The sequence below is a fragment of the Cydia strobilella genome, chromosome 1 (genome assembly GCF_947568885.1).
Source record: "Cydia strobilella chromosome 1, ilCydStro3.1, whole genome shotgun sequence".
Lineage (NCBI taxonomy): Eukaryota > Metazoa > Arthropoda > Insecta > Lepidoptera > Tortricidae > Cydia > Cydia strobilella.
Window position 1 is genome coordinate 5,477,433 of NC_086041.1, and position 13,451 is coordinate 5,490,883.

The window sequence follows — 13,451 nt, forward strand, 5'->3', positions numbered from 1 at the left end:
TTAATTGACCGTTGTATATTTCAGTGTGTTAAAAAATGTTTTAAAAAGTATGCGTGAATTGGGTTTAGAGTGTAATAAAAACAGTTAATTTTAAAATACCTACCACTACTAATTGGGCATTTGATACGTAAGATAAAACTGTAACAACAAACGCGCGAAGTGATTGATATTAATGTAACGTGATATGGTGATTGCATGATGAAATTGGATAACTTTGGATTTGAAAAACTACAGGTCCGTATTTTTTACATGTCTGCCACTTAATTTTTTGTAGTAAGTTTAGTAGGTATGAACTGGAATTTGTTGACGACATTCATCACAGTCAAAGATAAACATGTAAGTAGGTACTATCTTACTTACTTGATTCGTTTCCGAGCTGGCGCTAAATCTGAAGGAATTTCTAACATGGTAATAGGTACAATACTAATCCACACAGTAGGTAGAGTCTTTGCGGGAAGAGAAGAGTCATGGAATGTATTGCTTCCCTCATATTTCACGACCGCTCTTTCCGCACAGACTCTACCTTAATACAATAATAGGTAGGTATACATAGCAGTAAAATTTTCTTTAAAAAAGTTTCTTGGTTTTATAAGTAATATAATATATAGTTACTATTTTTTTAAAGCGTTTTTCAATAAAAAGACACGTCAAGATCGTGGAGTCTTTTCTAACGCTAAAAAAATGGGGTATAGTTCAGTTGCGAATTTAAGGGGTCATCCATTAATCACATCACACGTTTAGGAGGAGGGGAGGGGTCAAGAAATGTGACATGGGGGAGGGGGAGTCACAAACTTTGTGACGTCACTTTAACTTCATTTGGCAATTAATATTGTCTTACACTACAAATACAGGGATAAATCTGAAAACTGTAAATTTGTAAAAAAAATAGTGAAACTTGTACGGAACCCTCGGTGGGCGAGTCCGACTCGCACTTGGCCGGTTTTTTTATAACGCGGCCGATTGTATAATGTGCTATAACGTATAATTCGTAACACTGATGAATTTAATTATACAAGAAATCACAGATCAGGCGAAAGTGGTCATTAAATTAACCGTTGTTAGCTCGTATAGTAGTCGGGATCATAATACAGCTATCCATAAACAATAAGGAGATAATACACAGCTACGCCGATCCTCGGACCAATTGTATTCTTCACCGTTTTCCCGCATTTTGACTGTACGAGCTTTGGTGATGGTATGTAAAAATACGAGTAATAGAGTCGGACCAAGCTCTCTTAAGTTAAAGATGACAAAGATGAACGTGTAACATAAACATGAATTTTAAACTAGGGGGTAAATGAGATAATTAAGAAACAAATATTTTTTAAACTATATCGTGTTACATATCGAAAGAAAGAGCTCATTGTGTTACATATCATTGTGAGAATCTCAAATATATTACTTTTGTAATTTTAAAATAAGTAGTTTAGAAGTTATTTAAAAAATAGCAAAAAAATTACCATTCTCTCCCTTTACCTCCGAAACTACTGGGTCATTTTTTTTTTGAAAAAAATACACAAACCAATTATTTACTTATAGATGACAGGGAAACCTATTAGAAATGTGCAGTCAAGCGTGAGTCGGACTTAATTACTTAGTTTTTGATCGGACTCCTACGGATTTTTTAGACATTTCACTCACGTTTCACTTAAAAAATACATTGTTAAAAATTGTGAAATGTACGGAACCCTTGGAACGCGAGTCCGACTGGCACTTGGCCGGTTTTTAACTGTAGGTACTTACTATACAATACAATACACCAGAATTGACCAGAACCAACCGCTTTGAGAGTTAATCTCTCTCAACATAAGACAAAAAATTAACCGATGAGTGGAGGTACTTATTCATCTCAAGCCGTGTCCCTAGGCGCATTAGGAGGCATTTTGTTTTCTAGGTTTTTTTTAAATGCCTGGAATGGGTGATCGAGGCTTAATTTTGTGCTAACCCGTACGTACCTACACCTACTTGCATATAAACTAGGTTTCTAATAACTGTTTTTCTAGTTGTTTTCGGAACAGTTAGAAATTTTCGGTTAGCGTATTTATAAGACAAGCTAACTAAGTAGTTATTCGTTAATAGCATGTTGTCATAGATTCTAGCACAAATAGTTACTTACAGCAAGCAATCAATCCATCAATATTTTATTTGTCATAATTCGGTTAACATATGGGATCTTGCTCTAATTAATAGTACATGCAAGTATTTAAAGTTAGAAGAAAATTAAAATATTAGTATATCTGTTAATCTTTAATTTTAGACCTTATGCATTAATTGTTGAATAAAGGAGGATTAGGATAATTAAAGTAAATGGTCTTTGCCAGGTCAATCTCCCGCATAATGAGTCACTTCATAAAGAGAACCACCTTTTTATGAAACAGGCCTCGATTAAGTTAGGTAGGTACCTGTTCCTCATATTTTTAATCATTTTTTTTGCAAACGTCTTCCTTTTATTGACCTAAAAGGAATTAAAGTGCATGCAGGCGGGATCCTGGATGAGTCACACTTACGATGAATGAAACATTATACAGTTTGTACTTATCAATTGTTATTTATAGTTAACTTGTGGGCGTATAAATAACTAAACCTAGGTATCTGATTCCAAATTATGCTGGCATTGCAAGTACAATCCCACTCATATGTGGCATGGGGCATGGACATCATTATTTTCTATCACTTTCCTATAGGCAAACCAATGACTACCAGCTTTGTGAATGCCGTTACATTACAAGTATAAATTTAGTTTCCCTTTATGCGTTTTCTAAAGTAGGTAACTCAATTAGCTCTTTTTATATTAGCTACATTAGTTAAGATCCTGTCATCAATTTCTATCGGGGGGCCATTTCTCGAAATGTATATTATACTAATATTATTAGTCCACGAACTGTCAAATCGTATGAGTTTCCATAGCAACACACTAATAATATTAGTCTAATATCGTTCGAGAAATGGGCCCCTAATGCTAATGGGACACTAATATTATTAGTGTGCTGCCATGGTAACCCATACGATTTGACAGTTCGTGGGCTAATAATATTAGTCTAATACCGTTCGAGAAATGGGCCCCAGGTGATACTGTGGAATGTTCAGCTGCTCTACTGTATCTGGAATTTAAATTAGCAATTCCAAATTTGTAAAGCACGAGACAAGTCGTGACATGTGCGCCAGACAGGCTTCTTTTATAATGGTGTCCATTAAACGATGCGTCACCGTTTGCTCTTTAGTCCCTTTGCAAAGGTCACAAATGTCTCTTGCCTACTACCACAGAACGTAGGCTATATATATGTCCAAAAGAAAAAGTCACATAGGTACCTATAGTTACTTAAAATATGACGATCAGCGAAAAGTGGAATCTTAAGCGTTTGTGCTAGGGTTTCAAGGCGCGAGGGTTAAACTTTGCTACTGAATAAAAACAAAATTTTTCACCACACCAACGACGCGAGGAACCCATATTGCAAAAACCTTTGGCAGTCATGAAAATAAGTAGTTTTTTTAAACTAAACCCATGTTAGGAGAAGTAGAAGTCAAGGCTGACTGTGGGCGGTAACCCACATGCCGCGACAACCGGTTACTTAATACCACAATATCAGCCAAATATGGCATAAAATATGACCGAAGTCATCTCTTATTAATTGCTTCAGACTATGCTAGGTTGTAGGTTGGATGCTGTTATGCAATGAATGAAATTCGGCAATGCTGAACCGCGGAAAAGTTATCCATTTTAATGCATTGTTTAATATATTTGGGATTGCATAAGGAGCCTGCCTTTTGTTCTTGGAAATACTTTAAAAGCTTAATATTTTTGGTTATTTCTATATTTTCCACACAGTGTAGAAGAACACAATGTAGAATGTGGTAGATACAGGCAGCATTAGATATAGGTGGCTAACTGGTGAGGTGTTTATTACGTCAATCAATATATTATTATATTACTTAGAGGAAGTAAGAGCGTGTTCAATCATTTTGAACACTTCTACTACATTGCCAATTAAATAAACGCTTGTAAAAATGATCGAAGACTGTATTTTTATGAAGATAATAATAATATATCAGCTCTAAATGTCATATTGATATCCTGCATGCCTTTACAAAACCGGCTAAATCACCTTTACGCAAAGTGCGTGTTGTACGCAAAATTTAACGACCATTTATGCTTTTCACAACATTGCATAGAGCATTAAAGTCTATGTTAGAAGCCTAATAAATTCCAAATGTAGCTGTAGATCTACCATATCGTTTAGTTTAAGCAAGGAGTGTCGAGCCACTCCTGCCCTGCCTGAGTCCCCGTGAGAACTAGCCTTTAAAGTTAATCGGTTTGCAATATTTGTTTACTATCACATAAATATTGCTTCGTGCCTTGGCTCTGTCTTGAATTGTTTAACTATACAGGGATGAATATTCCGAAATACTTTAACCATGTACATTCCCGATAGCTATCGGAAGAAAAGGAAGTTTTAAATAACTTTTAAGAAATTTTGCCGAAAGAAAGACAGTAGAAGGAGTATGAGAATATTTAATTTTGAACCTTGGTTACATTGTACTACATTGTAGTACTACCTATGTAGGCACAATACATCATACGTCAACTAAAAAACTCTGCTTTAGATTCCTAAGGTACCTTCTCTGAACGGCTCCACCGCTTTACCAAGCCTAGGCTTTATCAAATGTCGCAAACTGTAATATTACTTACGGAAATCAGCGTCAGTATCATCTATTCTCCATTTGTTTACAGTTCAATTAATTCTAATGCTTAGCCGTAATATATCTAAGCAAGTCTTAAGTTTCAACATAATGTACGGCGAATGGGTTGTGGATAATCGAGTTCCAATGTTTTGCATTGTCCATCGGGAGACAAAGCGATTGTGAAACGTGCTCGTCGATTTTATCACGGTCCGTATCGATTTTGTGAGGTCGTTTGAATGGGGAAGAGCTAAAAGAGCTTGCACGCATTTGTGTTCATTATTGCGTATTCACGTCACCTACCGTCTTTGCTTCTTGAACGAAGTACTTACCTAAGTATTTAACACAAGCTTTGGCAGACTGGAAAGCACTTTCTATCGTCGTAGGGTGGCTTTGCATTGCTTAGCTGACTTTTCTGACCTATAAAAGCGTTTGCGCTTCTCGGCATTGAAGAGGCAATGTACTCCTCGAAGCTAGATCTCCCACTGTTAATGTCATTCATTTTCCTAAAATCATCAATAATAAGTCTTCTTCTCTTTTTTCCAGACGGCAGAACGCAACAGCGGTTGGGAGACGCACAGGGTGCGGCTGAACCGCGTCCCCGGCTACGGCTTCGGCATCGCCGTCTCTGGTGGCAGGGACAACCCCCACTTCGCCAGCGGGGACCCCTCCATAGCCGTGTCTGATGTACTGCGAGGAGGACCGGCGGAGGAGAAACTACAGTGAGTTCAGAGTTAATAAGGTCTCAGAAAATAAGGAAGACGAATCAGTCAGAACAAAATATGTTTCTCCTACCAGTCCTACCTATATTACCGAAATATCATATTTTAGGGTCCAGTTGTAGCAACCAAAATCGACGGACTGCATGATCAACATCACTTGGCAGTGTACAGTCAACAATACTATTCGCTTAGCACCTTTGCATACAAACTTCTATGCAGGGGGGGGTTTCTTCCTTTCCTGCAGCTGACTGTACTATGCAGCTTCCCATACAATACAATTTAGCGGAAGTTTTGACGGTGACAGACGGTTTAGTACAACCGACACTAAGTATCTTCAACGTTACTTACTATTTGACTTTAAATAAGTGATACGCGTAGTACTATATGCAATAGAGATACGGACGTAACTGTAATACCTAATTGTTCTTTAATGCTCCCAATTCCTGAATTATCAAGAGGAAATACGAATTAACACTTAAACTTAAATCAGTGTTTGTGCATTCTGCGTGTGTATTTAGCGGTATACGGTACATGGTACATTGAACTGGCATAAGTGAGGAATGTCACGCGTCCTGGTTATGTAATCACGGCCATCGGTAGCGTAAGTTCCTGGGTCCTGGGTTAATAGAGATTAAGAATAGTTGGGTATGTAACTGTTTAAACAGATTATTCTAAGAGTAACATTTTATATATTATCACTTAATACATATTACTGTGCGCATTTAGCAAAATGATCAAACAATTCATAAATATTCCAGATTATGAATCTGCCATGTTACTTTCTATCACTTTCCCAAGTCAAATAGGCCCTCCGGCTAAACTACAGCGGGTTAAATATATAGGTTTATTCCTCTATCCACACGAATGAAGCTGTCACTTCGACTGCTGTTAACTGCTCAACAAGTTTCTTGTGTATGATCCTCGCATGGCTGGACACAGTCAAACTCTGCTTTCCAATAGAATTGAGATTAAGCGTTTTGACTTGATAATCCGGAATTTCATTTCACATTGATGTTACAGTTAATAATTCAATTACAATAGGAATGCACGTATTTGCTAGGGTGTAAACGTTTACGTAGCACCCATTTAAAAGTAACGGACAAATAATAAGCTACGCGAGGTATTTAAGTCACCAATTACACATGTACTTACAGTAAGTGTCCCAACATAAGTATCCACGTCGCCATACTAACTGTATAGAAAAGTGGATACTTAAGTTAGGGCACCGACTGGTACAGTCGCCATCAGATATATCGGAGCAGCCAAGGTGCTCAAAAATATCTGCACACGCACTCTAACGCCTTGACAATAGAGACGTGTTCAGATATTTGTGAGCCCCTTGGCCGCTCCGATATATCTGATGGCTACTGTACCTATTTAAACAAAATTTATCGACAATTACTTCGTCATTTAATACAGTGAGAACTAGATCATGTCATGCGATTTATGGCTTACTTACATAAAGTCTTTGTAACAACATAACACGCAATTTGTGTAAAAGTGGGTTTCCTCGGCCACTATTAAGTATTAAAAGGCTGCCAAAATGAGTGTTTCCTTGTAATAAATACATACAATAGGTAGAGGTACAATTTGTGATAAGATTGTCAAACGTAGTATTACTTACATCGGTGACATTCGATGAATTTGGCGTAAAATAAATGAGTACGTACTACTGAAAATCATGGCGAGGGCCAAATATAACCTTGTCAGGAGGTCGATTCAAATTTAATAAATGTATTATGGTTTTGAACTGGTTTTGATATTACCTTGACGATCATCTTGGTGATTGGCGTGCATCTCACTCACGACACTTAATTTCGCATGCACTAATTAGCGTGAGCGTTCTTCAAAGTCGTGTTAAAATAAAATCAACAACAAAACAAATTGTTAAATCTGATTCGGGCTACAGATTTTTCATTACGCGGCTGCATAGCGCCATCGACGTCATCAAGTCTGTGACTACAATGATTTGCTCTACGTTTTACGACTTAATCGGATACTTTTGTCTTTGTAAAATAAGAATCTCATTCTAAAGTGATGTTCGTTATTTTCAGAGTGAACGACCGTATAGTCTCCGTGAACGGAGTCCCTTTAGAAAACGTGGAGTACGGACGCGCGGTGGCGGTGCTACGGGACTCGGGCGCTGCCGTATCGTTGGTGGTACGGCGCCGGGCGCCCGCGCCGCCGCCCACCGCGCCTACTAACATCAAGCTCGCGCTTACTAGAAACGGGAAGAAGGAAGGTGGGTCTCTCTCCATTCAAAGTTAATGCTTGCAATGGCTAATAGGCCCCCTCAATTGTAAAATTTTGTATAGCGACAGACCATGAGGCGATTGTACGTAAAATCCCTTTGTCACTTTCGCAAGTGGAATGTGTGCCCTGGATGTTATCTTGGCTAGTTGTTATGTTGTGTTGGCTGAGTAACAAACTAAATTTAAAGTAACATAGACAAATATAAAAACTAGCCAAATCCTGAACTTTAAATAACTATATTACATATCCCAAGTGAACTAGAACTTGGCAACCATATAGATCTCAATTATATTACCAGCGAAGTCACCAACGGCGCATATTCTTAATATTGAACTTGGCTCTCATTAAAGGGATCTCAATCTACCTACTTAAATATTTACAACCATATATGCAATATACCTATGATATTAAGATAAATATTTTAACCTTCTTTGCAGACTTCGGCATAGTCCTTGGCTGCAAACTCTACGTCAAAGAGCTGACCCTCCGAGCCAGAGAGCAGCTTAACCAAGCCGGCCAGGGACTCTGCGAAGGAGACGTGGTTACCAGAATCAACAACACAGCCATCACTGACGCCATAACGCTCAAGGAAGCCAGGAAACTGATAGAGTCCTGCAAGGACAGACTTAATTTAGTGGTGACGAGGGAACTGATCCGGGAAGAGACAGTCACTAACGGGAATTATCAGAATAATTATAATAGTTTAGGTGAGTCTTTACAACCTTATTCTAACAACTAATGTGTATATCTCTTTAGCATCTTATACAGTATCTCATGTTTGGTTGACCTGACTAACTATGAGGTATTAGTGCGCTTTAAGTTATTATAGTGTCAGCTCTCGATCTTTTTCACAAATAATTATGTTTGGTTATGTCTGTGTTTGGTCATTTATAATTAAAGATAGAAATATTAGAAACTAATCCTCGTCGCCAATGTTAAATTTGGGATTTGTGGCTAAAGGAAACGCCCGTTCGGTTGACAGATTTATTCCGACTGCTCGTCGCAAGATTATGCATCTACCTACATATAAGTAACCATATATAACAGTGCGCTTCTAATTTTTATGTGTAATTTATGTGGAAAACGGTTGAAATGTTTAATAGGCACGATACGACGTTAATAAATTACGTCTATTATATCAAAAGGGTAAGTAAAATTAAGACTTCTTACTTTGCTTTAACGCTAGAGTTGAGTAAATAATCTACTTTCATAATAATTACCGACATCGCGTAATGAAAATTAACAGCGAAACAATGTTAATTAACAATTACGTCTATCACACAGCTCAGTCAACAAACAAGATTCATTAGACCAAATACCTTGGAATAACCAGCTGATTAAACTGACGCATCCGTTCTTACTAACTCATTTGGTATTCGAGCTGTCAAACATGTAGGTAATTAATAAGATTATTTAAAATTTAATTAGACACAACTTAACGCCGCATCATTTTCGTTAGTACTTACGGCGACGATTCTACTTCGTTGAGTACTTATAAATATTTGCGGATTATGACACGATTGCCGTCTGGGGACCAACGCTTCTTGTCATTCTTTGCCCCCCATTTTATAGATATTTTATGCAGCTATAAGTTACATGTGTACCTAAACCGAAAACAATGATGACATGTGAATAATACTATTGCGAGTAATAAGCGTTTGACCAATGGTGATATGCATTTTTATCCATTTTGCATGTTTTATACTTGATCTTGTAGCCTTTTAAAATTGGGTCTGACCGGCTATCCCCTTTTTCGGTGCAAAGGACATATCATTTCGTGAAATGCATCGACTTTTTGGTGCTAACTGGTTACTCCTCCTCGATAGCTGAATTGAGTGCTGTAATTATTCCATTACTGAAGACTACTTGTACACTTTTACAGATGGATCCCACAACGTATACGCGGGCGCGGAGCCGATGCAGTCAGCGTACTCCAGCAGCGGACAGAACCTGTACGTGGCGGCGCCGGTACGGGGCGGGCCTGCCGGAGACAGCCGGAGGGGCCCGATGTCGCACGAGGCGGACCAGCCGCCGAGACCGCCGCCTCCCAGGAATGACGGTATGCTTGAGTTGTCCGTGGTAACAACTAGGATTAGCTAGTCATACTACAGCAGTGGGCAAACTTGTACGTGGCGGCCTCAGGGCGAGGCAGGCACGCCGGAGACAGTAGCAGAAGGGGCCCGATCTCGAACGAAGTGGAGCAGCCACCGAAACCGCCGCCTCCGAGGAATGACGGTATATTTGCTAGGATGTGTTTAGTACAAGAGTTGCTCTTGCATTGGACAATTGTATGTGGCGGGCTCACTGAAAATATTTCGGACCCATTTATCCGATTTCACACAAAATAAAGCAGTCGCTACGACCACCGCTACGGTGGTATGAGACACTTCCAAAATCCGCTATTGTTTTACGTGCCCCCCGGTTATGTAGTTTCAGATTACCTATAACTTACGTTTTCATAATTTCAGACTATTATAGCAGCAGGCGGCAACTGTACGAAGAAGACGGGATGACTAACCAGCGAAACAAACCACCGTAAGTGAACACCTTTCATGACTAAAATTGTTTGGCCATTCCATTAAATTGTCTATTCCTATGAGTATTCCGTTCCATTTACTTTCATTTTCTTATTTACTTACGTGAAATCACAATAAATTATTCATATTCTCGATTTATACAATATGTCGTGCTAAACGAATGACAAATTGCGAAAAATAATGGTATTCTCTTTCGTTTGATCCGTACTGAACGCGGCCTTCTGTATCTACACTCACTAATGGTTCAACACTCACCACCAACGATGTAAATGGTCGCGGTTTACCAAAGTACATATATGTATATGTTCCTCCAGAAGCGAGCCCCGCCTCATCAGCTTCCAGAAGGAAGGGTCGGTGGGGCTGCGGCTGTGCGGCGGGAACCGGTCCGGCGTGTTCGTGTCCGGCGTGCAGCCCACCAGCCCCGCCGCCTTGCAGGGGCTGCAGCCTGCTGACAAGATACTCAAGGTTTACATTTTACTTCCCATCTCTCAGCCTCTCTTACATACGCTACTCTTTTGATTTTTAGGATTCCGTACCCAAAGGGTAAAAACGGGACCCTATTACTAAGACTCCGCTGTCCGTCTGTCTGTCACCAGGCTATATCTCATGAACCGTGATAATAACTAGACAGTTGAAATTTTCACAGATGATGATTTCTGTTGCCGCTATAACAACAAATACTAAAAAGTACGAAACCCTCGGTGGGCGAGTCCAACTCGCACATGTCCGGTTTTTTATGAGAATGCTAGGAAATTGAGCTTTAGTTTGTCGCTAATATTTTATAAATCACACAATGGGTTACTTTATTGTCATCAGACCAAAATAGTTTTAACAGCGTTTTCGAAAAAAAAACTAAAACGTTGAAAACGTTGTAATACTTCTATTTCAGGGCAAACTACAAGGATGACGGAGGGTTATTAATGCTAAGTATAGCATCACACTGGTGGAAGAGTAACGTCTAGATCCAGCTAAACTCACCCATCTTTTTCTTAAACTTAAGCTCTTTTCTTAAGCTCCTTGCATCAATACGACAGTCAGTCAGTCAGGGCCAATGATACTCTACTCATATCTCATCTGATAATGTAACGTAACGTACTGTTCCAGGTTAACGATATGGAGATGAAAGGCGTGACGCGAGAAGAAGCAGTTCTCTTCCTACTTAGTCTTCAGGACAGAATAGACCTCATCGTTCAACACTCGCCGAGCGAATACAGCGCTGTTGCTGGTGGACAGATGCGTAAGCTTTTATCCTTAATACTACTGTACCTATATCAATCTAATCATAATTTTAACCGACTTCAATATTTCAAAGGAGGTTGCCACTTTGTCTTCTTTTCTATGTATGTTCCCCGATTTCCCCAAAACTACTCGGTTGATTCTTTTTATGTTTGAACGAATATACTTACAACAAAATCGGCCCCATTGTGTTCCGGACAGGATGAGTTTGTGATAAGATCCTGGTGAAATCGATATTATAGGCATACCTTTAATTTTTTCGGGTATCGTATCGTACATTATCTCTCGGAAAGCAAAACTTCATGAAACGGAACTGCTGATAACCTAAAAATAATCATCACCATCTGTCATCATTTGAATTCTTGGACAGAAATACCTCATGATATTTATATTTCCTTTACAGCTGGTGACTCGTTTCATATAAAGACGCATTTCCATTACACGGAGCCAACCGACGGAGAGATGTCCTTTAGATGTGGAGACGTGTTCCACGTGGTGGACACGCTGCACAACGGCACTGTCGGCGCGTGGCAGGTCTACAGGATAGGTAAGTGAATATTTAAACTTATTTATAGTACTTGCAAGCAACTATACCTATATGATTCTGTACCAAACGTTATGATAAATGAATGTAAAATTTTAAATTTTGTCTCAAATAACAATGCTAGGAAACTGAAACTTATCATTTTCAACCCCATTCAACTCCAACGGAGACTTCCTGAACTGATACGATCCATAAATTTCGCCCGTGATGACTTATTACTGCATGATTCTTTATTTCTGTACCAAATACAACTATCACAACAGTTATGAACGTTCGCGGACGGTAAGTGACGTCATGTGTCATAGGCCAAAGGAAGCAAAAGACTACGCGAATGCTAACGCATTCGTGTCCGCGAGTGTGTGTATGTTGTTGTTATAAGATATTTGTGCCATTTTCAACCAAAAGGGTACTTATTGTCGCTTGTCAGTAAGGCGCTATTTCCATATAGCTTCAATTAGAAATCAACCTTATCGACAAGCGACAATGTGGTACCTTTTGGTTGAAAACGTCACATTTTATTATTGTACAAAATCTACTGCGTATGGTGTACCGAGACAAACCTTACTGGTTTAACGGTACCTTTGTAATTAAGTTGTATATTATGTGTATTTACCTGAATAAAAAAAATGAGACTATTATTCTTCATTATAACAGGTCGCAACAACCAAGAAGTCCAGAAGGGCACGATCCCCAACAAGGCTCGTGCCGAAGAACTCGCGACGGCGCAGTTCAACGCCACCAAGAAGGAGATGTCGGGTAACGACGGCAAGCACAACTTCTTCAGGCGGCGGCGCTCCACACATCGGAGGAGCAAGAGTCTGGGCAAGGTCAGTCACTTTCGTACTGGTTCAGAGATCCCCAACAAGGTGTGGCTCTAAACGACCGAGAAGCAAGCAGATACATTACTCAACGACGGCAAGCACAAATTCAGGTGGGGACGTTTCACACACCGGAGGAGTAGGGTAGGGTCAGTTCATATTAACCTATATATATAGGTACGTGTCTGTTCTGCTGGTCATAACAGTCCAATGGTCCAGAAGAATATGAGACCCAAGGCGTAGTTTAACGCGATCAACAAGGAGAGAAGGCATTAAGTAGGTACAATTTCCTCCGGCGACGGTGCTCCACCCACACCCATCACACTCTTATATTTGACCTACAATGATCTACATAATCGCCCAGCTCGTAACAATCGAAAGATCCAGAAAATTGCGCCATTGTCTCTTAAAGCTTTCATCTTAGTAACTTGTTGATTTTTTGTCATCAGGAGCACTGGGACGAAGTAGTACTGTCGGACAGCATCAGCAAATTCCCCGCATACGAGCGAGTGGCACTGAAACAGCCCGGCTTCGTGCGTCCCGTCATCGTTCTTGGTTGTGTCGCTGATTTGGCGCGAGAGCGATTACTACAGCAGGAGCCGGAAAATTTCGCGTGTCCTAGTAAGTTCTGCTATTTATTAAACCGCAAGAATCTACATGAACA

The 13,451-nt window shown here is 39.5% G+C and overlaps 1 protein-coding gene across 11 annotated transcripts in view; it reads left to right on the forward strand.

The window, feature by feature from the left end:
• LOC134755528 (tight junction protein ZO-3-like) overlaps positions 1–13,451 on the forward strand; it is a 119,422-nt gene that overhangs the window by 88,327 nt on the left and 17,644 nt on the right. For 10 of the 11 annotated variants that reach the window (XR_010129068.1, XM_063692062.1, XM_063692063.1 and 7 more), the window contains 10 exons: positions 5,224–5,399; positions 7,454–7,641; positions 8,090–8,359; positions 9,535–9,711; positions 10,121–10,187; positions 10,504–10,654; positions 11,294–11,426; positions 11,829–11,972; positions 12,624–12,796; positions 13,237–13,408. Coding sequence is in view for 10 of the 11 variants with exons in the window: in XM_063692062.1 (XP_063548132.1) it covers positions 5,224–5,399; positions 7,454–7,641; positions 8,090–8,359; positions 9,535–9,711; positions 10,121–10,187; positions 10,504–10,654; positions 11,294–11,426; positions 11,829–11,972; positions 12,624–12,796; positions 13,237–13,408 (1,651 nt within the window). In the remaining variant the exon portion in view is untranslated. Of the gene's footprint in view, positions 1–86; positions 235–5,223; positions 5,400–7,453; positions 7,642–8,089; positions 8,360–9,534; positions 9,712–10,120; positions 10,188–10,503; positions 10,655–11,293; positions 11,427–11,828; positions 11,973–12,623; positions 12,797–13,236; positions 13,409–13,451 lie in introns of those variants that run through there. The other variant, XM_063692083.1, reaches the window with a different exon arrangement.